The following is a 26,725-nucleotide window of genomic DNA, read 5'->3' on the forward strand; positions in this document are numbered from 1 at the left end:
TCTGCTAAGATAATGTGTCTTCTTGAGTGAAGAAAATAATAATAATTGATATGGCACGATAAATTATTTCCTGGTAATAAAGGAGCAAAAACACCTTTCCTGCTCTTACTATATTTCTTAATCTCTTTTTTTATTCAATGTTAGTCTACACCCCTGAGGGTTTTGGCCCCCTGCCTGCGCCGCTTGCCATTGTTTGCATGTAATTTTAGCCAAATAGGCATTTAAAGATTGTTTTAGATGTTTACTGTAATCAGCGTAAATCACTATGGAAGTGAGTGTCAGCTAAACGTATGAAACGCATGTGTGAATTATTCCACCTGAGGTGTTATTAAACAGGTTGCAGTGACTTAAGCTAGTTGCAGCTTGTGGAAGTGTGCGTATGTGTGTGTGCCAGCAGACAGTTTATCCCCCCCACCTAGTAATCTTACAGCTGCTTGTCTGGCTCGTACCTGCTGTTGTTGTTACTGTGCTGCAGAAAACACACAAGACGCCTTCACCTCATTTACTGCTTGGACACTTATTGCTGACTGACTGACAGAATGAATGTATGACTCAGTGTGGCGGGAGATAAAAGGTTGTATGTGTGCCTAGTGTCTAAATTTCAAATGCGAAAGAAAGTCGAGTCAAAGACTCAACACTTAAGTTAGCCTGAATTATTGTTCTTCCTCTGTGATCCAGAGATTTTAATGAATTTGTGATATAACAGCAGGATGTTTTTTAAGTTTTTGAGTCCAGTAAAATTTTACATACTACATATTATTTTATAATTATATATTTTTAGACTAAGAATATTAAAAGTCCACTGAAACACTAAGTAAAAGCATATATTTTTTAGCAAAAATATTGAAAATTTAGATATTCAATAGCGTCAGTCAATACTCTGGTGCCACAGTATTAGCAGAGTGTTATGCAATCAGATCAGACAGCTTTGTTATTATAACACACACTCACACACAGGCACAGGCACACATACACATACACACATGCTCACACACCCACACACACCTTCAGTGACATAATGCAAGCCTTAAACTTGACCTTAGCCACAACAACTGCATTCCCTCGGGTCAGTGAGGGGGTTCTGGGTGCCCAGTGGAAAAAAAAAAAAAAAAAAAAATTCACTGTAATTCCATCCATAGCCAAAACAATGCCAGAATGTTTGACTATATTGATCATGGGATTAGTTTCATTTTTTGTGAGAACATATTGAGAAGCGAAACACTTAATGGTCCAGCAGTCCTTGACATGAAGAAGTTTGAATCCTCGTGCTAAGTCATCAACAATGAAAATTTACAGTAACAGCATTTCTATCTTGGATTTGGTTCTGCTTGCTCAGACAAGGTAAAAATGAGTTGATTTCCACCTGCTGACAATTCACTTGGTCACTATCCAGCGTCATTCGCAGCAGGAGTCCCAGTGACAGTGACGTTAACAGCCTTTTGACTTGGCATAATAAGAGAAGCTCACAAATGGTAAACCCACACAGGTGCTGATTGTTATTCAGCCTGATTGGAACTCTTTTCAGGACTGTATGTCGGCTTTGTTTGCACTTATTGGGTCAATTACATCTGTGTCCTATTGGTTTATAGAGATTCCCCTACTTCCCAGCATGCCATAGCTCCTCCCAACTTTAACTGAAGTGGAGGTCTAATCATCCAGACAACAGAGTTTTATGCTTGACTACATCTTACAAAAGTTCTCATGTCGATATTAGTTGTTAACATTCACACTGATTAACTGACAGGTGTAACAGTCATATACCTCACTAAACCAACTGACAAAGCTGATGTTAGCAATGAAGAGTAAATAAAGAGTATAGAGGAAAGACATGATATGGAGTACAGTTAATTTATCTGATCTAAAACTTAATGAATGCTGTTTTTTCCTCTCAAACAATCTTTTGGGGGGAAGTTATGCTAGCTTGTGATGCTAAGGTGATTTCCTCTTTCCTCTTTTCATTTGGCAACATGCTGTAGTTCATTGTTCTTGATTAATCTGGCGCAATACATGTTTAAACCATTTACATTATATTACTAAAATCTTTACTAGCTAACATTTTCTTGAATTTTAGTGCTGCAAGCAGATTTAGCCAAATAACTCGCTAGTTTGAAACTAGCTAGAAGTTGCTAGGAACTTACAAAGGACTTTGTGTTCAAGCTCAGTGGATTCTAGAATAGCTAGTGCAACCAGTCCAGGGCCTTTAAATGGAGATCAGGTTTCATCAGTGTTAGCTGTTACATCTGTGCTATTTTGGCTATGATAAGTGCATGTTATGTATCTGTTAGCTAAGGTTTGGCTGGGCAGTATTTGACTGTCAGATGTTTCATGAAATGAAACTCAGGTTTGTGGGCAATGGAGGGGGGACTGCGAACTGTTTTTTTATACTCTGTGAAAAGTGATTTCACATCAGCGTATGCATATCTGATGAGCATCTTGTGGCTGTTTCACAGTTGCCGTCTGATGCCATTGTTTTTTTCATTGATGTGAGCTTTTCCAGGAAGAAGCAGGAGCTCTAATGATGTGCTGGACTTGTGTAGTTGTTTGCTGGTAATAATCCTTGTGTACAGTTTTCTACATGCATGGGCCCGCTTTCATGAAAGAGGGCAGCGACTGTTTGTGGGCTCTCATTCAAAGTTTAAATATTGTTTCCACTTGTTGGAACAAGCCCCGATGGTGTCGACCATTTACACCATGTTTGAATAGCACTGGAAAGTCTAATTTATGTATCAGCCCTGTTGAAATTCTGTTTGTGTTGCTCTCTAAATATTCAAATGAGAAGACAAGGGGAGGAAAGCCAAGCCTCTGTTGGAGAATAGGCCAGTTTGTGAAACCATTTCCTAATTGTTAATGAGGGGCTCCAGGGCAGCTTGCCAAGGCTGGAGGGCCAATAGCATGGGCCTGTTTGAGGAGGGGGGGGGGGGGGCAGAGAAGGGAAGGGGCTAGCTGTGGGGACACTGTCACTGAGGGGACCCCTAAACCCCATCGGCCCCCTCCTACCTGGTTCACAAAGTGCTCGAGCAGGCAGCTGAGTGCGACCGTCACTTCCACCCGAGACTTTAATGAGGGTCTAGTTCGGCTTTGGGACTCGGTGAGCTTGTGTGGCTTGCCGACTGCTATCTGAGGAGCAAACCCTGGGCTGTCTGACTTGGAGAGCAAAGGGGGGGTCAGTGAGTTTTTAAAGATGTCCAACAACAACAATAACCAGGAGGAGAAAGAGGAAAAGGAAGAGGACACTGAGGAGAAAGAAGAGGAGGTCATGGTGAAAATCCCACCGCCTCCACCTCCTCCTGAGGTCAACTGGAAGGGTCCTGCTGAGGAGGGGAAGTCGGAGCCCAAACCTTTGCCCAATGGGCACCACTGCCAGCCTATGAACCGCAGTATTTTTCCTCTCTCCACAGTCTCGCCTGCGGCTGAGAGGATCCGCTTCATCCTCGGGGAGGAAGATGACGGCCCGGCACCCCCACAACTCTTCACCGAGTTGGATGAGCTTCTGTCGGTGGATGGTCAGGAGATGGAGTGGAAGGAGACGGCCAGGTAAAGACCTCAGTCTCAGACCCCAAAGTTCCTGTATTTGCCCCTTTTTGATTTTACAGTTATGATCATCAGAAACTCTCTCCATTGACTTAAACTCAGTCATTCCAAAATAAGTTATACGGTTGACAGTGAAGTCATCTACACAATAAAAATCCTGTCATCTTTTAATTACGACGATGTACACATTTTGTACACCTAAAAACCTTTGTGCACAGATTGTTTTAAACCTCCATCCCAGGGGCAAATAAATGAACAGACACTTTTAAACTTCAGCTGGTTGTCAGACTAAAATCCCTTCTTCAAACACGAGGGAACTTGCTGCGTGTACTGAATTTGGAGCAGCAACTAAAATGAACCCACAGGTTTCTCTTGTGTGGCCCACCAGTGGGATGGGATGGGTTAGAGATGGGATGATTGTTTATACATCATTAGCATGTGAAGAGTGAAGCTCTCTCAGGGGGAAACTGGATCCCTGGGCTGCTGTTTGAGACTCCAAGTGAGTCAATTTGTTATCCAAACCCCTGACCAATTATACCACCGATAGAGGTTACATTTTGCCTCAGTGTTGGTTGAATGATTTTCAGAGGAGCCCTACTGAAGAACTCTGCTGTCAAATCCATTCAGTACACTTGGAACAAGCTTTTTCCTTTAACTCAGGAAGGCTTCATAAGGCGATGCGATAGTTGAAAAGTATTGAGAAAGTATTTGCCCACCATGATATTGACTAAATGTGTCACTTCTCCACAGGACACTGCTACTGTGTTGGTGAGGGTTCAGCTGAGATGAGCTTTATCATTATGTGAATATGCAGAAGCTTGTAAATCCTACAGAATTAGAAGTGGGATTAAACCTTACGTTAACCTGGACTGAACCCAGTTGATTGGTTGATCATGTCATGTCAGCCAACAAGGGAAAAAAAAACACCTGATGAACTCAAACAGTAGGAGGTAGGATTTATTATAGTTCCTAATAAACTATACTTTATTCAGTATAGAGGGGAAATAAATCAGTAAAACCGTGTGGACAATAACATACACAGAGTGCTTTTGAAAAATGACCACAAAAAAAAAAAAAAATCTTTCCACGATGAAAGATTTCCCTGCAGTCAAAAGTAAAGTTGAATAAGAAATCAATCCAAGAGGGTCAGCAGGGCTAAAAAGGTTAAAAGCGAACAGCAGTTCCAGACCCTTCCAAAGTGTCTGTTCATTCTTATATGTTGCTCACAAAAGGTGAAAATAGAGGTGGAAAAAAAAATCAATCCTGTGTCTTTAATGTCAAATGTATTATTCTGCAAATTGCTGCAGAGATTAAGACCCGCTCCAGTGTCTCACCAAGTGCACTCGGGGGACTCAAAATGAATAAAAGATCTCACAAGTGCTGGGAAGTGCTGGGAAGTGCTGGCTGTCCGCCAAGTGCAATTTTGGCAGCCAAACTGGCCAAATAAAACCCCGGTATAGAAACAACTTGCTCAAAGCCTGTTCGGTTTCTCATCTCCATGACTCTGAGGGAGGAGGGAGGGGAGTGATTAAATATACACATTAAGAAAAAAACAGACATTTTTAATACTGCTTCTGAAGTTCAGAGCAGATCATCTTACCTTAACCATCCACAAAAGAGAGGACTGAATTCTCACACACTGTCCGTCCACTCAGGTCTTTTCCTGTTCACCTACCTTTGTGCGTTAGACTTAGACCGCATGAAATCTCTTTTCAAGTGCTTGATCTCCACCTACATGACACCATTTTAAATGTAATCTATTCTTTTCCGGCAGTTGTAAATTCTGAAATTATTCGTCTGTAATGAATTGTTAATTATGTTTGGGATGCATCTATAAAACCTCTGTTGTATGTGGACATGCATGACACATTCATATATGTGCGTTGCGTTGGTGAAGTTTGACATATTCAGTGTGAAAGATGTGAGTTGCCTGCTGAAATGCGCCATCATCTTCATCAGTCCTGCTTGTGTGCAAAAATATAGGCACCAAGTGGAAAATAACTTCAGTTTATTTCAATATCTATATTTGTAGTTTAGTCCATAATTCTTTGATGTGCCTCATAGCACTGCCACATGCTGGAAGAACTTATCCAAGTTAACGTAGAAAAGGATACTTTAATACAAACCCCGTTTACTGTCTGAGTTCCTGGTTTAATCCAGTCATTTCTCTCCCTTTTTCATCGCACAAGGTGGATCAAGTTTGAGGAGAAGGTAGAGAAAGGAGGTGAACGCTGGAGTAAACCCCATGTGGCCACGCTGTCCTTACATAGCCTTTTCGAACTGCGGACGTGCATAGAGAAGGGCACCATCATGCTGGACTTGGAAGCTTCCTCTCTGCCTCAGGTTGTTGGTAAGTTGACTGCAGGTCACTTGTCAGTCTTTCTCTGTAAGGAGATAAACTGCATTTAATTGCAGATTGTTAATTTTGCATTGTCTAGTGCATTTTGGGTGGAATTGTTGTGCCATGCAGATTGTGTTCATGTTGTGGCACAAAGCAGGAGGTGCAGGGGTCTGCATCCCATCCTGCTTCAAGTTTTATAAATTTAGAATTGTGCTAACCCCTAACCCTAACCCTAACCCACCCTAACCCTAACCCTAACCATGATAATGATTACTGGAATGGAACCTCCGGCCCAACAGTCTGTTTTAATTCAATCAAACATCATCCAATATCAAACTTAGTCACCCTTTTATCAATCTGAATTTCAAACCACCCTTACCACCCTGAGTTGTGTGTCAGCCGGTCACAAAACAGTAAGACCATTATGTTTTTGATGTTGGGAGCACAACCATTTTTGTCCACAGGGGCGTCCAAAATCAACAAAATGGCTTCATCAAAGTTCCTGGTAGTTGCTTTCAAAAATGTGACAAAAAATTCCTGGATCCGTCCCTTCATCTGGATCGGCACCAAAAGTTAATAGGGTCTATTCTGGGCCGAGACCCATCCGCCATCCAAGTGTCATGGAAATCTGTCCAGTAGTTTTTTTGTAATCCTGTTTACAAACCAATGAACAAGCAAGCGAATGGATGCGGCCAAAAACATAGCCTCCGTGGCAGATGGTAAAGCTGGGGTGTTTTTTTATATCTGTATAAAATACATTTAATGTGACGTCTCTTTTCTTTGTTAAAAGAAAGTCCCACAGCATTACGAGCCAATGTAATAACTTTGCAAGTAAATGTTATTTGCAGGATGCAGGGCTAAAAAGAAAATCAAGCTAAAGTTCAAAGTAATTAAATGATTTTTATATACTGCTATAATTATATCACTCAACTTCCAGTGAATGTTGTAATTATTCATTTTAGGTGTCTTAATGTGTACCAGTCTTTTACCCTTACAATAGAGTGACATTGATAAAGGTCGGCACCTTCCTGCCCGTGACGCAAGAGCCCGTGCGCCAGTTTGATTTGATCTGCTCTGTGATGTACAGGACACTCAGAGCTCGTCTGTAGCGTTGCGTGCAGGTTTGTGGATTGATGCGTTGCACACATAACTCAGAGGTTTTCTCCTTTCCCCCTTCTTTGCTTTTAAGAGTAGCAAAAGGCCACAGCTCTCTGAAGTCAAGCCAATCCTGTGCTCCGCTGTGTATTAGAACAGTGAGGAACTCGAACAGTAAATGGTCACATAAAAACTTCCTAATTTGAGGACAGCCAGCTCTTCGTTTTTGTCTGCATGAGGGAGCAGGAGGAAGAGTTACCACTTGGAGTGATTAATGTGATGTAATTGACTGTGCTGCACGGAGCGGACATGCCGAGCGGAGCGGGGCCTCTTGCTTTGAGGCCAGCTGACTGGACTGATGGGCCATTAACAGCACTACCCCTCCACCAGAGGAGAAACTCCCCGAGGCTGCTATCCGTCAGCATTCAGGCCGCCGACCTTCTTTTTAAAAATAGGCTAGACCTTTTGATTGAGCCGTTTCATGATGCCATGAAGACTTTCATACAGGAGCATTACAGTCTGGGGGCTACTAATTGAGTCCTTACAAGTATGAAGAGACTTTCTATGTTGCTTTTGAGTAGTGGCCTTGAGTCATGATACTATATTGAGGCGGTTGGGTAAAATGCTGCACGGAGGAAAAAGATACAGACAAAATGAAAAACTGGTATGAAAGAACAGCAGAATTTATTTTTGGGTCACATATTTCACATAATACATTCACGTTTTTAACTATTGCTCCGACAAAATAAGCAAGTTGGTGTGTGTTGTGTTGTGTTAAACGCAGTGTGGTTAAATTCCAAGTTGCAAAACTGTCTCCTCTCTTGAAAAAAACTCCTCTTCTGTCTCTCCCCTCTCTCTGCACCACCAGAGCTGATCACGGACAACCAGATAGAGATCGGTCAGCTGAAGGCGGAGCTGAAGGACAAAGTCATGTACACATTGCTACGGAAACATCGTCACCAGACCAAGAAGTCCAACCTGCGCTCTCTGGCTGACATTGGCAAGACGGTCTCCAGTGCAAGTAGGCTGTTTTCCAACCAGGAAAACGGTAATACTGATGCCAGTTTGGTGCAGTCTTCTGATTTTATTTTATGTAAATGGTAATGAACAAAAATCACTGAGTTTGAGTTAGATGGTTTTATTGAAGTAAAAACCCAAGCTGCTTGGTAGATGCCGAGACGTCATCAGAAATTTGGTCCCTTATAGTTTATTTTGAAGGTGTTGGCTCAAAAACTTAATTTTACTGCTACTGCAGTGCTTCTCACTTCTACTCACTAAACCCATCATTCAACCAAAACTAAAGTTTGTAGATGCCTTTTTTCTAATTCATCACAAACATTTGGTGTTATCACTCTAACAACTCAAAGTACTCACTGTAGGATACTGTACTAACTACATTTACAGATGCAGAACTGGTCAGAGACAAATCTTGTCTGCACCTGTGAGAGCAGGTGGAGCTCATTTCAAATTGACTTCCGCTGTAAATTTCCCCACCAAAGAACAGAGTTGGCGCATGAATTTTATGACACCGGTGAGAAAAGTCCAGGGCCATTACAAAATCGTAAAAGCTGACCCAGTGTTTGGATAGGATATGACTAATGAACTTGAGAAATTATGATTAACAGTGGTTAAAATCTCTGAAGTTGCTGGTGTGTATATGTGTGTATGATTCTCACATAATTTACCTTTAACGTTTGGTGTGAATTTAAAAAGAAAAAGAATGTAACACCCTTTTTTCCTCACACAGGATGGGCTGTCACTTTGCTTCACTGACAGTCTTTTTCCAGACTTTTTCCAGAGACTGAATCCAGATTTACATGAAAAGCACACAGAAGTAATGGAAATTGGATAACAGGGCAGTTTGACAGGATTGTAATTGTCTTATCAAATGGATTAAACATCAATCTGGTGTGTGCTGCATGCAAAGCTCATTGAAATGAATTCCGTCACAAAAATCCTTTGTTAATGAAATAGAAAACACAGAGCGGGATATTCAATCAGTCTCCAGAGCGGTGAGATGCAAAGTGACAGCCCTCACTCACACTGATGTCTCACTGACACTCCACGTGTACGAGTGCTTTGATATTAACACATTGAGTAACTAGATGTTTCACAGTGTTGACAATGTAATTAATGTGTTACCAGCCATGGGTCTTTGGAAAGTGAAGTTATTTATTACCTGCTATTAGATTTTATGCAGCTGGTTTATGACTGTATCTAAAGAAAAGCTCCCTCTGTTCATGATCTGCCTTGTTTCTGTGCTCAAAAGGAAACTCGTGGCATCAAAAGCTCAGGCTCTTATCATGATCGCTGTACTGAGATTAAGAGTTTCATTAATAATCATTAATTCATCACAACTTTGTGTGAATAAAGTACATCATCCGGTTTGTTAAAACAGCATTTGTCTGCTGTTAAAGTTTTCCTGTCCAGTGACCCATGGTGACCTGATTTAATGACGCAAGTCATAAAACTCATGTTTTACAGATTGTTAAAGGGAAAGTTCACCCCAGAAGCAAAAATGCATATTTTTCTTCTTACCTTTTGTGCTATTTTACTTCATCTGGACTATTTTGGTGTGAGTTACTGGGTTCTGGAGATACCAGCAATAGTGATGTCTGCCTTCTCTCAAATTTGATGTAAGTAGATGGAACTCGGCTTGTGGTGCTCAGAGCATCGAAAACTACATTTGAAAAAGAAAAAAAAAAACTAACGGCAACACCCCCTCTCAGTAATCATGACATCGTTGCTAAAGATAACCCACAGACCTTGTTTTGAGCAGTTTCATAACGTTTCTTTCGACCAAAGTAGACCCACCAATCACATCACAGCACAGGAGGAAAGCGAACATCTACTGTAAACCAGAGTGCAGGATGTAAACATTAATGGCCTCCACCGGAGCTGAGAAGAGACACATTGCTGCAAGTTTTTTTTTAATGCTGATATCTCCAAAACTAGGCAACTCACACCAAAATGATCCAGATGGATAAAATACCAGGAAAGAATGAAAAACTTCTATTGTTTTATTTGGGGGTGAACTTTCCCTTTAGTAGCCACTTGACTTTCTTCTCCTAACAAATCTCATGCTTTGGCTCCGTGGGCTTATCTATCAACTCTCCTGCTGTCTCTTCCCTCCATCTCTCTTTCCTTCCTCTTTTTGCTTCCCTGGATTGGGCTTCATAACCTGCTGCTGCTACTAAAAGCTCGCAGTCCTCTTGAGAACTCTGTGACTTGCCTGTCGGGTCGCATATCAATGGAGGACTTGCAGTCCCAAAGGAGTACCAGCATGGACTGGCTTAGTAAGTTCACTGGACCCAGTCTACATTCACACTGCAGACCATCAACCAGTTCTGAATCACTGCTCGTATTGGTGTTCATATTTGTTCCCTTTGAGATTGAACCAGTCCGCCAAAGATGCCAAAATCATATGTTTGTCACTAACTGAAGTTCATATTCTTCAGTGTCTGGCTTCTTGGTGCAAAAACCAATACCTGAGACTCGGGACGCAGACATTTGAAAATATGACTGCAGATTTGTGTTGCATGTGAGTTAAAGCAGTAAGAAGTGGAAAACTTTCAGCTGCAGTGTGAACGTGACCAAACTCTAGTCTAACATACCGCACCTATTACTCAGACTGAATGTAACAAGGACAGTAGAAGTCATTTTTATGTGCTTAATATAGTAGTGTCAATAAAAAGTTTGTCATCCCTGCTAGTTTTTTTAACACATTTTTATTAAGTTTAAGCAATTCTCTTTCCCAAACACCTGATATTTGATCCCCTTTCCCCTTGATTTAGTTGTTTTACCCCGTTACTTCTGAATCTACTTACAGGTTACCTATATACAGTGAGCACTACAGTTTCATCATTTACACTGGCTGCATCATACTGACAAGCATGTTATTACCCACAATACCCAGGGGGCAGATGCATGAAAGGCTACAGTGGCGTCAGATTTTGCGTTCGCTGAGATTCGTCCCTCTCTGGACGACCGTCCCTTATCTCCGACCTCAGCTCCAGGACTGAAGTAAAGTCACGTTCTGCTGTCAGATCTCTGATGCTGGGGTTGACAAGCTGAAACCAAATGTCAGCAGAGCGTAAATCAAAGTCCGCTGTCCACCTGCTTCACATGAGGAGAGCACTCAGTGGATGACATTGATGTGAGAGGTGGACGCTTAAGATGATCAGATATTCTCAGTGAACCTTTTCATTCATTCTTACAGAGTAACAATGGAAAAATGATCATTATTATTATTACTAGTTGGCACTGCATTTGTCATCTTGATCAACTACAAATGAAACAAGCTGAGACAAAGAAGAATAATCTCATTATTGACATGTAATACCGGACTAAAGCTAGTCGAACATGCACGTTTTGTTTTTCAATGTTGCACTCTAGTCTTCAAGACTTTTAGCAGATTGTATGTATCTAGATCCAGTTACTGTCAGTGAACCGTTGAGGTGTTCTTAGCTGAACTTAAATGTTTTTCTCCAAACGCCTATTGATCGTTGAGTAGTAAGCAATTTATCCTCTGGTGCACTCCAGCCTGTATCAGATAGATGAGAGTTTAATGGTGAGCTAGATCTCTCGTTTCTGTCTTCTACGGTTTGCCTTTCTTTCTTTTTCGGCGCTGCATGTTGAGCGAACTGTCTGGGCCACTGTCTTTTCTTGGATCTCTGCCATCTGTATTTTCCACTCAGTGCTCCATTCTTGCTGTAAAGTGAAGCCGGTTTAACTGTTCAGGGTTGATGTGTTCTAACAGATAGTCCCACCACAACTCACCGGAACCTGACCTCCAGCAGCCTGAACGACATTTCTGACAAACCAGAAAAAGACCAGGTGAGTCAACCTGATGATTTAATAGTGGAGAATCCCTTTTGTTTTCCTGAATTCATGTCTAAATGCCTTTGCTGCAGTGTTTCAGCACTGCGGACACCAGACATTACCTGTCAATTAGAAAATAACTTAATGAAATGATTTCTGAAGGTGATTCCGCATCTTTTCTGCATTGCTAATGTTCCTGAGTTTCATTCGTATTCTTTATTCAATTTAGTCTTGATTGCCGACTTCCTTCCTCACCCTCCGACATTAAGGAAGATATAGCGACAGGTGTCCAAATGAAACACACTCGTAATGTGCAAAAATGTCTGGGTTTGAACATTGATGGAAACTTGTAGATTATGAATAGTACACAACTCATTTTTACATTTTGATGCAGACGTATTCACTTTTTGTCGTCCATAAGAATGTTATCTGAAAAATCCTTTCAAGAATCGTAAAAGTCTTAAAAGTCTCAGAACATCTCAGAACATCTCAAAGGTTTAGCTAAATGAAGATGCCTTCATCAGAGCCAATCAAGTAGAGCCTTTGGCTCAGTGATTTATATTCAAACCAGGGGCCATACTGTAAAATGTGTCTTGAATCTGTCACTGCATGGCCTATTTTTGAGAAACAGATTTTTAGGGATAAATAAAACTTTGAGTGATTTTTTTTTTCCCAGCATAACTGAATTTTTAACTAAATCTGTCCAGGGCAGAATTGCAGGCCTGTATTGCAAAGCTAGCTGTTAGCCTGATGTACCCTCAGCCCCTGCAGAGCTGGAGGAACCAGTCAGCGCAGACTGTGGCCTCTGGTTCAGAGCAGAGATAACATTGTCTACAGTACATTGTTCCAGCTGCTGTCGTTATCACTCGGCCCTCTGCAGCTGCTCCGAACCTGCCACAGCCAAGTCTGTAAAGCTATTTCCAAGTCCCTCGTGTGTAATATCTCTTCCCAGTGTATCAAGAGTCTGCAGACAAATGTGAATAAAAGTTTTCCTTTAATGGTCAGTGTGGCGATTTTGCTGCAGGGAAGACAAGGCAGAGAGTCTTTGCTGCAACAAATACCAGAAAGAGAGAGAGAGAGAGAACAAAATTGATTATTAAGTCAAAATGAAAAGTACACAAGCAGACACACACTGCCCTTCAATCTACTTCTGCCACAACTTACGATACACTGCATCTTTATGTGTCACACCCAGAGGAGATATCAATGTTTATTTTCTTCTTCCTCACCATGTTTATAAATTAATTTCTGTCAACTGCGATGTGTTTACTTCTCTGTGACCCGCTGGTGTTGTTTAGCTTATCTTTCCTGCTCATGTTTCTGGAAGAATATCACAACATCAACTCGCTGTTTCGTTAAACGACGTGTAGCAGAATAAGAAACTGTAGTACCTAAAAATATTTCCCCGTTCTGTCTGTGTGAGTGGGTCAGAAAAGAACATGTATGATTAACCCAATCCTGTGCTCAGTATGCACGTCTGCAGGGATCAGTGCACAAACTCTTTTGTTGTTCTTCTGAATAGACAAATAAACTCCAATTTCATTTTCACATCTGAGTACAAATATGTCAGTTTAAAAACTGGATAAACAGCAAACAGATAGTTTTTCTTTTGCAGAAAACTGTCACATCTGCTGCCGTCATAGTTGTCGCGGCAGATGACCACAAACTAGTCAATTGTCCCTTGGTGTTTTCCAGACTGGTTACATCACGCTGTAAGCTCCATTGATTCTGATGGTGGAATAGCTGGATTACCTCAGTTTACTGCAGATATTTGTTCGTATGGTCTCATCCCAGACCAGGCATCTGGGAGACGAGAATTAGGTCAGACCGATCCAGTAAGTCCTCCTGTGGGACACACAGTGTAGGGAAGAGACAACTAGACAGGAAGCACATCTCCTTAACCGAAGCTCTTCCACACCCACTCAGACTATAAATACCATTCAGAGGTTTCCTCTGTGGGCAAGTGATCATTTCCACACTGTCTGATAACTTGGTGCTTGAGGACAGAGATATGATGGCGGCAGAGATAGAGACATCTGCCGGGCAGATTCATGTCCAAAGACTGGAGTGAGATTGAGTGCAAAGCTGAATTATGAATTGAAATGTCACTGATGCATTGTAGGGCTGCTGAGAAGGCCTTCATTGTGTGAAGGTTTCTCAGTTTATCCAGAGTCGAACCAGGGTCCGCTGCAGATCCTTAGCACATAGGACGCCCGCTCTACCAACTGAGCTATATAGACCCTTTGAAATCATATTTAGATGAAAGCAGGAATCTCAGACACGTGTTAGAGTGTTTCTGTGGAATGTGGGTGAACTGATTTGAAAAGAGGCAGCAGGCAGAAGTTTTTACACTTCAGGCTTCAGGCAGTCACTGCATTTGTTCCTGGTGCCAGTCGAGAGTCAAAGGGGACAGGAACAGATTCAGGTAGTTTATGAGGGCAGTGTGGTGTGGATTAGCAGTGATCGGACACAGGACAGGGTGCGCAGTTACACAGGTTTAACCTCTGGACTCAATGATTTACCGACAAACCTACTGCCAAGCCAGCTCAACAGCCTCTGATTGGATCTGTTTGGATCTCACCAGTGGAAGGTCACAATTTTATGGGATTTCAGTCCTCAGAGGTTGATGGCAGCGATCCTGCCAGTACGTGATCTGCGTATGGCAGGCAGGCGTGATGACAAGTGACTGAAGGACGCTCTTTTTTTTTTTTTTTTTAACCTGGGTTATAGTTGTTTTTATCTCTCCTTTCTCAAAGAAGATAAAAATTAGGCCAATTCTTCTTCATTTACAATTAAATCTTTCTTTATCTTCTTGTGGACACAAGGAAACTGCTCCCCGACTATATTTTTAGATCTGCTTTTTACAATGATTGTTGTTTACTAGCAGCCAGTCGGTGTTGCTTGTAAGCTAATCCGATTCAGATCCCGGCACTGGTTTGAAGCCACGTTTAACTTCATCCAGTACTCTTATTCAGTTTGATAGCTTATCAGACTGTTCTCTGGACAGGTGATTCATTTTATTGTTATCAATATTAACTGTACATGATTAAAAAAAGCAGAATTGTCCCAACGATATATAAGAAGCCAAACAACAGAAGCAAAAATGGTGTAAATGTCGAAACTGCAGGTTATATTTCTTTACCACCTTGCTTAAGTGTACCATTGGTGCTGCGTCCTTTATATGGAAAACATATATTACAGCCTGATGGTATGAAATTCAGCAGCCTTCCTGAAATCAGTTGATAGCAACGGGTTTATCTCGGCAGGGTAGAGTCGAGGTTATGAAAATCTTTTTTTTTCGCATAGATTGTCCTCAGTAATGTTGAGGATGAAGCATGACATCTGGATTGTACGCGTCCGTTGGATTCTTGTATCTGCCATTTAATACGAGAGAAATCCATTCATGTCGATTGTTGTGTGATTGTATAAACATGGACGGTGTACTGGTGGTGAGTGAATGGAGCAGTTCTATTAGGAATTATAACATCTGTCCTTTGATTAAGCTTAAGGAGAATAAAGAAAATGAACCCCTGTGAAACAGACTGCTGAAATGTTACCATGAATGAAGAATCTCTCAAGATGTAAATATAATAATTGACTGAATAGTCCTGTGGAGCCTGTCAGCATAACACATTCAATTCTTGTATTTCCAAAAAACTTTCTAGCCTCTAAAAGTGAAGATATCATGTTAGATATTACTTATGGTAATAGTTAAAAACATCCATGTGAATAGTATTTGAGTGGCAGAGCATGTACTTAAATAAATTATATATATATTTGCATATATGTATGTACTGTATGCCGTGAGTCAACTTGCCTGGCTAAGAACTGAATCTGATCTCATTTTTCTAATTATTAGAATCAATTTTCATTTTTGTCTGATTGTCAGTAAAATAAATTAATGTAGAAAATGTGCCTCTTTGACTCTGCTGCTGCAATCGGCAAAGTAACTAATAACGACAGTTGTCAAATAAATATAATGGCGTAAAAGTAGATCATTTGATGCTGAAATGTTTAGAGAAGTGAGTATGAAGTAGCAGAAAATAGAATATCTGTTGATTGATGTGGTGAAATAAAGTAAAAATAAGAACTTTCCTTTAATAAAGGAAACACCATCTGGTGCAGATGGGACATGGAGTATATACTTTGAATCCTCTTGTGATGATTTCTTTTTCTAATGTTAAGGTTTTTTGCTGTAGTTGTAGATGTAGTTGCGTAGAGTGATTAAATGGTTGAATTTGATTAACCTTTATGAGACTCAAACACAGTCTTCTAATAGAAGGGGAAGAACATTGTCAGTGGGCCTGATTTCTGGTTTGGGGCGAACTAACACATCAACTCAGAAGACTGAGCTGAAACGCAAACTGTTCGAGAAGCTCAATCGACATTGATGTAAACCATGATTATTAAACGTCCAGAGCACAGAGTTCAGATGAACTGTCGCTGGCTACGACTCAGTCAATCTTTCCCGCCTGCTCGCTGCTGTTTTCAAGTTAATATACAACAAAGTACTTTTCCATGACAATCTTATCTCAGTGTTTATGATTAATTGTCTTTGAAGTTTTATTTATTAATGATCCCAACCTGCTCGCAAGCGACTCAATACAGCCTCGCCATCATAAGAAACATCGTATGAGGTAGATAGGACTGTGGAACGAGTGATGTAAACCGCCTGCTTTAAAACCGATGTAAAGCATTGAGAAATGAAAGAGATTTTTATTACAAAATGTAATGATGAAACAAATCTGAATCTCGAATCTTGTAAGATGAGTTAGCAGACATAGAGATTAGCAAGAAGAGGAACTGATTAAAGCCAGATCCCCCCCCCAAAAAAACAAACAAACAAACTAACTAACTAACAAAAAATATATAAGAATAACAAAAGAAAACAACACAATAGCTTTATTCTTTGGGTTTGTATTTTTTGTATTTACACTGTTAGGTCATGTTCACTCACTGCACAGCTGAGTTAAAGAGAGTCGGTGTTGACAGGAAAGCTGTTAAGACACGTTTGATGAAGAAGAGTTTAAAAGAGCAGAGACGATCTCACCTGCGGAGCTCAGCAGGTGTCTGGCCTCCGTTTTCATGCATCTCGCCACCACAGAGACAGAAAGAAATGCAGCCTTATTTAGGTTCCATGGGAGCCTCCTGGTTTGGTATTTAACTTGAATGGGGATTGTCGTGTTTGAAATAGGTGGCTTAATTTGATGTGTGCTGTATTGAGTCGCTTGCTGGTGAGAACATAACATTTACTGTCTCCTCCTGTTCTTCTCTTTTGTGCCTTTTCAGCTGAGGAACAAGTTCATGAAGAAGTTGCCGAGAGACGCCGAGGCCTCCAACGTGCTGGTGGGGGAGGTGGACTTCCTGGACTCGCCGTTTGTGGCGTTTGTTCGTCTGCAGCAAGCTGTGATGCTGGGAGCCTTAACAGAGGTTCCTGTTCCCACAAGGTGGCTGAGATTAATGTCGAGCTCCTATTTATGAATTCCTCAAGCGCAAAAGTTCAATGAAGGGAGATGCACCAGTCCAGGATTTTATTGGTCAGACTTATATAAGTCAGACTACCTTACACATATGATTTAAGGTTTTAAAACTGAGAGAAAACATCATATTAAAATTAGAAAGAACAACAGTGTACTTTAATATAACAAACTTCTGTCAAGTGTCCAACTACTGTTAATTATCTGAAGAGCCATAAAGCAGCTTTATATCCTGTGGTTGGCAGACGTCACCTCAGTTCTGATGAACCAGGAAATGTAGTAGATAGCTATGCCCTATATGACTAAAGTACCAACATTATGGCAATACTCATTTTTAACACCGTCTAAAAAGTTTTATTATCATAAAAAAATCACTTGGAAAGTACCTGTGAGGTGTTTGAATAAGGTTTTTAATATGAATAACATTAGGATGCCATTTTCCAATAACAGTGGCAAAAACAACATATTCTTCTCCTGGTTCAAAAGGGGCACTAAATAACAATAAAAAGCAACAAGGACAAAAAATCAGCTTCAGGTATCAGCCAAGTTGTGAAATTGTGGGCTGATGTGATGTTTCAGATGATGACATATGAATCCCTCGCTGACAATTTATTTGTGACATAAAAGTATAAGGAAACAATATCATTAATCCAAATGATTTTGTTCCATTTGCAGATTTTTGTTCATCTTGCTTGGACCCAAAGGCAAAGCCAAGTCGTACCATGAGATTGGCAGAGCGATCGCCACGCTGATGTCAGACGAGGTCGGGCTGCCGCATTTAATCAACCCACATCGTCCGTGTTGTATTTGAATGTTGATAGGGACAAATCGAAATTAAATCTTTCGTGTAATTCAAAGTGTCATTTTCACACATTTATGTTAAAAAAAAGTGACCAAAAAAAAGCATTTTTTGTAATTATTCAGGCTGAAGTTTATTGTGCTGTCGTATTCAATTGGATGTCGTCAGCTGTTCATATCATATCATTTTGCTGACAGTCAGTGTCCTTAAAGTAAAAGTATGAGTTACCTGCTACACGGTTAGTGCTTCCTTACTTTTTGGATCCATGCATTCAAGTTTATATCATAACTATGTTGAATTCTTAATGCTCAAAGTCATCCTACAGTTTAGGTGGTACAACATGTAAGAACTGGCCACATGTTGAATTCAACTGCTGCCCAACTGTAGCTGCCACTAACTGGTTAGGTCTCTTTCACATTTAAATCCCTTGTCCCTTTCCGTCTTCATCCAGGTCTTCCACGACATCGCATACAAGGCCAAGGACAGACAAGACCTGCTGGCCGGCATCGACGAGTTCCTGGATGAGGTGATCGTGCTTCCTCCTGGAGAGTGGGACCCAGCCATCAGGATAGAGCCTCCGAAATCCCTCCCCTCCTCTGACAAAAGGTTAAAAAAGTCCACGTGACAAAGTTCTCACTCTCTGTCGATAGTCCTCTTGTAACTAGGATAGCTAATCATTTCTAAAACCGAGAACTGAGGATTATAAAAAGTAACAGTAGCCCAAAGGTGTTACACCTTGAGAGGTTTCCTTGTGATCTTATCTGAAACCACAACCGATTCTACAAGGACCTCAGGCTTTAGATCAGTCTGCTGGTCACTTATTAAACCCATTTCTATGGACACACACACACACACACACACACACACACACACACACACACACACACACACACACACACACACACACACACACACACACACACACACACTCTCGAGCTGACACAAATATCGTTTTAATTCTGGCACCTCATATATGAGAATATGATGACTTGGTCACTGGCCTGCATGAAACATTTAAGAGGGAACAGATCAGCAGGTGCTGTGAGTGCTGTGTGTGCAGTAGCTACATTATGTTAAAGAAGAGCAGCAGCTGCAGAGTCACTGAGGTGTGTCCAGGTGTCCAGAACATTGTTCAATTATGAAAGAGCAGCAGTGGGTATATTTAAAGCTGAGGTTTTCTCAGTAAAGCAGGAAGGTTCTCGATCATTCTGTTTAATCACATATCAACATCATCTGATGGACAGCACAAGAAAAGAGGCCACAGCATGCTGACACTTGAAGCTGTTTTTCCAGGGACTGCTAGCTGTGTCAACACCAGCAGACATCTGAGACATTTAAATACATGACCTGCATCAGATTTTCCTGTGATGAACTGTTAACTAAATGTAAATAGCCTGCAGACTGAAAAACACTGTGTTTTAGGAAAAACATGTATGCAGGAGGGGACTCTCAGATGAACGGAGATATGCCTCATGATGGAGGTCATGGAGGAGGGGGACACGCTGTTGGGGACGAGCTGAAGAAGACTGGAAGGTATGGAATCATGACGATTCAAACGCCAACTCTTTATGGCCACAGTGTAAAAAAGCATAACAGTGAAGCACCTCCCAGTGCAGAATGTGAGACAAAAGTAATAACACGGAATAGAATTAAATTGTTTTTTAAGAATAAAATAAACATTAAGAGGATAGTCAACACTCACAACGGAACACATTTCTTATAATGAACAGAACCAAAAATTTGAAAATATTAGTTTTGGTTTGAGAGTTGACAATGATGACTAAACCTATGGCCCACTGATGAAAGCCACTGCATTTGCTTTAACACCAAAGATGTACACTGGGTAATTGTGGCAACTTTCCTGGAAAATATCACAAGCGGCACACACTTAGAGACGCTAACACCCAGCAGTGGCTGGGTGGCCAGAGAGAGCAGGTGGTTTGCACGCAACATAACAGTTTTGTTTGTCCTGGTCTCTGCTAGGAATAAACAGGAATAAACAGTTCAAGTTGATGTTAATGGTCATGGCCGAAGAAATGACCAATGACAGCAGGCGATGAAAACTTGTGCAAATAAAATGTGCAAATTGCTTTCATGTCATACTGTAGCTACAATGAACCAAGAGCAGAAAAAAAAATGTCCTACCTGACAGATTTCAAAGTGCAAAAAAAAGAAATAGAAAGTAATTGGTTAACATGATGTTGTCTTTAAAGTCACCGTGCTTATGGTTCACTGGATATGATTTTCTAACTAAAATGCATCATATATTGAAGTTTATGTGGGGCTGCATACAAATACTGTAAACATATATTCATACTGTTGGTTTTGTTTTGCTTTGTGGTCATTTTGTGGGAAAACAACACATCTCCTGTGTCTCTGTTTTCAGGTTTTGTGGGGGTCTCCTACTTGACATCAAAAGAAAAGCGCCTTTCTTCGTCAGTGACTTCACCGATGCATTTCACATTCAGGCCTTGTCGGCCATTCTGTTTATTTACTTGGGAACTGTGACAAACGCCATCACCTTCGGAGGTCTGCTGGGGGACGCTACCGAAAACATGCAGGTCGGACCGAGACTTGAACCTTTAAAAGTTTGCCAAGTGTTTTTGATTCCTGTTCTGATTTGTCCCCTCACTGCTCACCATCATGTGTGCAGGGTGTGCTGGAGAGTTTTCTAGGCACAGCGATCAGCGGTGGGGTGTTCTGTCTGCTGGCTGGCCAGCCTCTCACCATCCTCAGCAGCACCGGGCCTGTTCTGGTGTTCGAGCGGTTGCTCTTCAACTTCAGCAGGTGTGTTCTTCATTTCCTCAGTTCTCCAGAGGCTGAACTACTAATCACAGATGGTTTTGGTCTTGAAAAGCACTTCTTCATATGGTACACTTTCATTGATGAGGCTCAAAAAGCACCAAACCCTGCTCATTATAAATTTACTCCAAATCTCTACCATATGAACTGACCATGTTTACACAGAATTCATTCCGATGAAGATTTTGAGAACAACGTCAACATATTTTAGTGGTTTTAACACCTTTTCAAAACTGAAATGTTTTGGGAAAACAAAGTTGTATTTTAAGACTTTAATCACTCAGATGCAGTAATCAGGTGAAACAAGTCAGTCAGCTTTTATCTGTCAAATGAAGAATTTGATTGTTTTCACTTTCACTAGTCTTGAAACACTATCCTTTTTTTTCAATCAATCAATCTCCATAATGTTATGACTCTTTGATTTAGATAGAACTTTAATCTCAAATCCCTTTCTTTATGTCCTCCCAGTCGCCCTAAAGTTTTGTCATATACAACTTAAAGTACATGTCAGACTATTCATGAACATCTGTTGTGATTTGCTGTTCTTTCATTCAGAGATAATAACTTTGACTACCTGGAGTTCCGGCTGTGGATCGGCCTGTGGTCGGCGTTCTTCTGCCTGGTGCTTGTGGCCACTGATGCCAGCTTCTTGGTTCAGTACTTCACCCGTTTCACTGAGGAGGGCTTCTCCTGTCTTATCAGCTTCATCTTCATCTATGATGCCTTCAAGAAGATGATCAAATTAGCCCACCACTACCCCATCAACGCCGAGTTCAGGATGGAGTACGTCACGCAGTATGACTGCCTCTGTATGGCCCCTGCTGTTCTAGGTGAGACGTACTAACTCTGAGTAGGTTAGCTGACATTGCTGTGTGTGTGTGTGTGTGTGTGTGGTGTGTGTGTGTTTTATACCCATGGGTTGCTATAAGACACAGACATTTTTATTTTGTCCAGTTTAACATAATATTGAGACCTTGTGTTAATGTGGGCACAGCATGACAAGGGAGCATTGTGTAAACCAAGAGGATTACAGAGTCACTGAGTTTAATTGGATAAGAGGAGGGGTTAATACGCTGGTAATGGTGTCATTGTTTACACGAAATTGTTGCAAAGTTTCCCCATCATTCATGCAACATGTGTTGAGGAGGATGGCATGATGGGCCACTTTAACTTGGGTTGATGTCAGGAATAATTTAAGATTCATAAGCTGCTGAGTTTAAGTCATAGTTTGGCATGAATGGCCACATATTTCTGTGTGATGTTGCAACGAAGCACTTTCTTTTGTTGATACTCTACAAAAGTGAACAAGTGCTGTTGATGAGACTTTAATACAACACAGCGCGCCTCTTTATTTTCTTTTCGGGTGGAGGATGGGAGATGAAGAGGGGGCAGCGCTGAATTACTGGTAATCCCCTGCTGCTTTCAAAAATATCTCTCTGACACACACACTCACTCACACACAGACACACACAGACATAAGCTAGTCCTCATGCTGCTCCACATAGAGTACATTGCATACCACAGAAGAGGAAATAACAGATGCATATTTATTTCGAGTGAGCAGCTGACGCATCATCCAAACAGTGTGGTGTAACATCGACTATAAGTTGAGGAAACTCCTGGCTGCCACTAAAGCCGAGATTTGCGCCCCATTTGTTGCGCAACACTTTGGCCCTGAGTGAAACATCGCTAAAATTATTTTTAAAAATATTTTTTGAACACAGTAGGGGGACAAGAGATGCAACAAAGGTCATCAGTCAGATTTGAACAGCAATATTTTAGTCCACTGTCACAACGGCGTCCCTTGAGTGAAATCTCCTGACAATTGGATTGTCATGAAATTTGCTACGGACATTGGTGGCGCTGAGATTAGCCAACATGCTAAACGTAGGCATGCAACCATGACAACTGTTGGAGTAGCAACATGCTGGATATATGCTGAGAGAACATGTTATATTTAACATTAGAATTTAAATTAAAGTGTGACCATTCCTGAGCTTGACAACAGCACACTTTACACCTTTAAGTGTGTTTGCAGGTCTTGGGGAGTACTACTGCATATAAGATCAATGTAGTATGAAGTCTTTTGTCGCTCTAGAGGAAGCTGCTTGCAATCTGATTAATTGCCTTCAGTGATGTCACTCAGAGGCTAAGTTGCATTGTGTTTCAGGTTTTGAAAAGGAAAAAGAATGTATGGAATAAAGAAAGCAATATCTCTGCTTCTCCTGTATTGATTTTGATGTTTTGTTTCCAAACCGTCCATATTGTGTTCAACAGTGCTACACTGTGCATTTTTTAAACTTGTGCTGAGAGGAATTTCTGTTATGTTGTTGCAGAGAACAGCACAGACATCATCAGTGATCCTCTAGAAGGTACTTCTGTCTGGTACTGGAACAACACTGATCTGGTAAACATCATTTCCATCATCTTTGACTGTGTTCACTTTTCTATTTGTATTGGCCTTGAAGACAAAAAACATTCTTATTGATAACATCCTGAACTCTGACGTACTGTACCGTATATATACCACTGATTTACTTTGAGCAGTGTTGAAGCTGAGGGACTTTGAACGTACAATCTCGAAAAGACAAATCGCATTCCAACCACAAGTAGGGAGATAAAGGAGAAAATTGAAACAGACAGTTGTGTTGTGTTTGTCAGTTCAATTATGTTAGACGGAAAATGGAACAATCTGATAAGCACATTGTTTCCAAATTGAGGTCGGCTTTCTTTATCTCTCTTTACTTCAAAACACTGAAAGCACTGAGGTAGTTACTAGTCGTTACGTCACAGTGCTTCACCTGAAAACCCTCTATTGTATCTGTCACAGCTCTACCGTGACACTTATGCATGAATAACTTTATAATCGTCGTTCCTCTGTGCAGCCAATGAACGCCACATGGTCGTCGCTCACAAAGACGGAGTGCTTGAAGTACAAAGGGGAGCTGGTGGGGAAGGCCTGCGAGTTTGTCCCAGACATCGCCCTCATGTCCTTCATCCTGTTCTTTGGCACTTACACCTGCTCCATGTGTCTGAAGAAGTTCAAGACCAGCCCGTTCTTCCCCACCACCGTGAGTCACACACACTACCGTTATTTAATCCAACAGGTCACCCGCCAAAGAGATGAATTGAGTGTCCAAATGTTTGAACAAGCGGGTTACAGTGAAGTGTTTGTGTTGACTTTCACCCAGGTGAGGAAACTCATCAGTGACTTTGCCATCATCCTGGCCATCCTCATCTTCTGCGGGGTTGATATGCTCATAGGAGTCGATACTCCCAAACTCATTGTGCCAACTGAATTCAAGGTGAGTCCCCTCCCTGCTCTGTAAGCGTTCATGCAGAAAGCTCAGCTCAGGTACACTTTGTAAAAGTGGATTGCCTCCATAAAATATAGTAAGACTCCAACAGACTCTAGTGCCAGACAGTGGTGGAATGTAACTAGATAAATCAACTCTTAAGTACTTAAGTGCAAATTCAACATACTTCAGAATCAGAATCCTTTTATTGTCACTGCACAGTGGACAGCAAGTATACAGACAACATAAAGATAGAGTAAAACGTACAAGGCAGTAGTGCAATGTAAGTATAAAAAATACATAGATAAATATGTACAGTGTTGTATAATTATTGCACATTGTCCTTGTGTGTGTGTGTCAGTGCCCGTTTGTGTTCAGTGCCATGATGGCTTGTGGAAAGAAGCCGTTTCTAAGTCTGTCTGTTCTGGTTCTGATGGACCTGTAGCGTCTGCCAGAGGGTAGCAGGTCGAACAGGTGATGTGCAGGATGGGTGCTGTCTCTTATGATTGCCTCAGCTCTGCTGAGGCAGCGGGATGGGTGAATGTCTCTGAGGGAAGGGAGGGGGCATCCGATGATCCTCTGTGCTGTCTTGACCACTCTCTGTAGCCTCCTTCTGTCTGCCTCAGTGCAGTGGTAGAACCACACCGTGATGCAGTAGGTTAAGATGCTCTTGATGGTAGAGCCAGCAGTCACCAGCAGCTTCTCACAGATGTTACTTTCCCTGAGTACCCCCGTGATCAGTCCCACCACCGTTGTATCTTCTGCGAACTTAACAATGGTGTTGCTGGATTGGGCAGGTCTGCAGTCTGTGGTATAGAGGGAGCAGAGCAACAAGCTCAGCACACACGCTTGTGGGGAGCCCGTGCTCAGTGTCCGAGTGGAGGAGAGGTGGTGTCCCAGTTTGACTGTCTGGGGTCGGTTGGAGAAAAAGAAAAAACACAGAGCTGCGAGCTGCTGCGTCTATTCGGCTCCCACCAACATACTTGTACTTAACTTGAGTATTTCCTTGTTTACTTTACTTTATACTTATACTCCAGTACACCTCAAAGACAAATTTTGTACAAGTTAGTAGTTACTTTTCAGATGACATACCCCTCCTGTCCATTGGAAACCATGTATCTCCAAATGTGTCCACTTCGAAAATTGTCAAAATTGTTTCTTATTGTCCTCCAACTTTTAAGATGAATAAACCATTTGAAATAAGCTGAAAAATGCATCATCACAAAGCTGATAATGGGTTGTTTGTCTGACACTGAAAAGTTGACTTATTAGAGATGCATTAGAGATTATTAGGTTCTCGCAGGACAGTAATGCAACATAATGATTGTCTTGTTGAATTTGATGCATTGCTGTAGATCAAATGAGCCAGCAGTGTGTTAAAATGAGTTCAACCTTAAACATGTACAGCAGAGAAATGCAACATACACATAATGCAGCAGTGATAAAGACTGAACAGGAACCACTGAACTTCAGAATGCATTCATTTGCTTTCCATACTTCACATGAAGGTACATTCAGCTAATAACACTTGCAGGCTTTTACTCAAGTAAGGTTTAGTCGGGTCTTGGTACTTTTACTTAATTTAAAGGATCTGATAACTTCTCCCAACACTGGTACCATGTGAAAATAATGCAGCTAAAAGGTCAAATAAATAAAGCTAATTGTTTGTTTTTAAACCACTTAGTCCAACATGATTTCTATACTATAGTTAAAAGAGGCAGGACATGGCAACACAAGCTTAGGTGGTAGAAAGAGAGGCAGGTGACTGCTCTGTCAGGCTGTCAACATGTTGAAAAATCACCTGGAGCACCAAATTCCAAAGTGGTCAGTGCAGAAAGACATTTTATGTATTTGCAGGAATGTTGCACTGAGCTGAGCTTATGGTAGAAGGCAGTGTTTGTCAAAAGCAACCAACATATGTTTGAATTCCTTAAAAGTAAAAGGTTCTGTCCATGCATTAAGCCTGATGTGTCGAAGCTTCTCTCTTCCTCCCTTATAGCCAACAAGTCCTAACCGGGGCTGGTTTGTGCCCCCCTTCGGAGGAAACCCCTGGTGGGTTTACCTGGCGTCAGCTCTTCCTGCCCTGCTGGTCACCATACTGGTCTTCATGGACCAGCAGATTACTGCTGTGATCGTCAACAGGAAGGAGCACATGCTGAAGGTGAATAAGAAACCTTAGTCACAAAATATGTGTTTTCTAGGCCAGGTGGTAAATGGTGACCCAGTAGAGGAAAGTCTGTATGTGAGTGAGGCAGTGGAGAGTTGGAAGTTATTTCTGTTGCATTCTGGTACTTCAGATGGCAGATTTGCATCTCAGAACATGGCCAAGATGTAGCGAAAATGCTTGAATCTGCATTATACACAATGTAGAAAACAGTGTCTTTTAAATTAAACGCTAAAAAAAATGATATAAAGTGTTTTCATTGCAGTAAAAGAGTCAGGCTTTCACCTTTTCCCTGGTTGTCTCACCTGATTTATGTGAAGCAAGGATTTTTATGCGTTTCCCACAACAAACTGCAGTGTTTACAGGACACTTTCTACCTTCACACTGTAGTTAAATATT

At 41.3% G+C, this 26,725-nt stretch overlaps 1 protein-coding gene across 3 annotated transcripts in view; it reads left to right on the plus strand.

Annotated features, from left to right (window-relative positions):
* The window catches only part of slc4a4a (solute carrier family 4 member 4a), a 57,886-nt gene that overhangs the window by 18,264 nt on the left and 12,897 nt on the right, over positions 1 to 26,725 (plus strand). For 2 of the 3 annotated variants that reach the window (XM_037097561.1, XM_037097559.1), the window contains exons 5-19: positions 3,399 to 3,534; positions 5,721 to 5,881; positions 7,836 to 8,015; positions 11,727 to 11,803; positions 17,078 to 17,235; positions 17,941 to 18,028; positions 18,516 to 18,670; positions 19,487 to 19,597; positions 20,451 to 20,625; positions 20,718 to 20,851; positions 21,422 to 21,696; positions 23,203 to 23,273; positions 23,752 to 23,937; positions 24,058 to 24,171; positions 26,162 to 26,323. In XM_037097561.1, the coding sequence (XP_036953456.1) occupies positions 3,399 to 3,534; positions 5,721 to 5,881; positions 7,836 to 8,015; positions 11,727 to 11,803; positions 17,078 to 17,235; positions 17,941 to 18,028; positions 18,516 to 18,670; positions 19,487 to 19,597; positions 20,451 to 20,625; positions 20,718 to 20,851; positions 21,422 to 21,696; positions 23,203 to 23,273; positions 23,752 to 23,937; positions 24,058 to 24,171; positions 26,162 to 26,323 (2,183 nt within the window). The remainder of the gene's footprint in view (positions 1 to 3,398; positions 3,535 to 5,720; positions 5,882 to 7,835; positions 8,016 to 11,726; positions 11,804 to 17,077; positions 17,236 to 17,940; positions 18,029 to 18,515; positions 18,671 to 19,486; positions 19,598 to 20,450; positions 20,626 to 20,717; positions 20,852 to 21,421; positions 21,697 to 23,202; positions 23,274 to 23,751; positions 23,938 to 24,057; positions 24,172 to 26,161; positions 26,324 to 26,725) is intronic. The other variant, XM_037097560.1, reaches the window with a different exon arrangement.

This window comes from Acanthopagrus latus, chromosome 5, assembly GCF_904848185.1.
Source record: "Acanthopagrus latus isolate v.2019 chromosome 5, fAcaLat1.1, whole genome shotgun sequence".
Classification (NCBI taxonomy): domain Eukaryota; kingdom Metazoa; phylum Chordata; class Actinopteri; order Spariformes; family Sparidae; genus Acanthopagrus; species Acanthopagrus latus.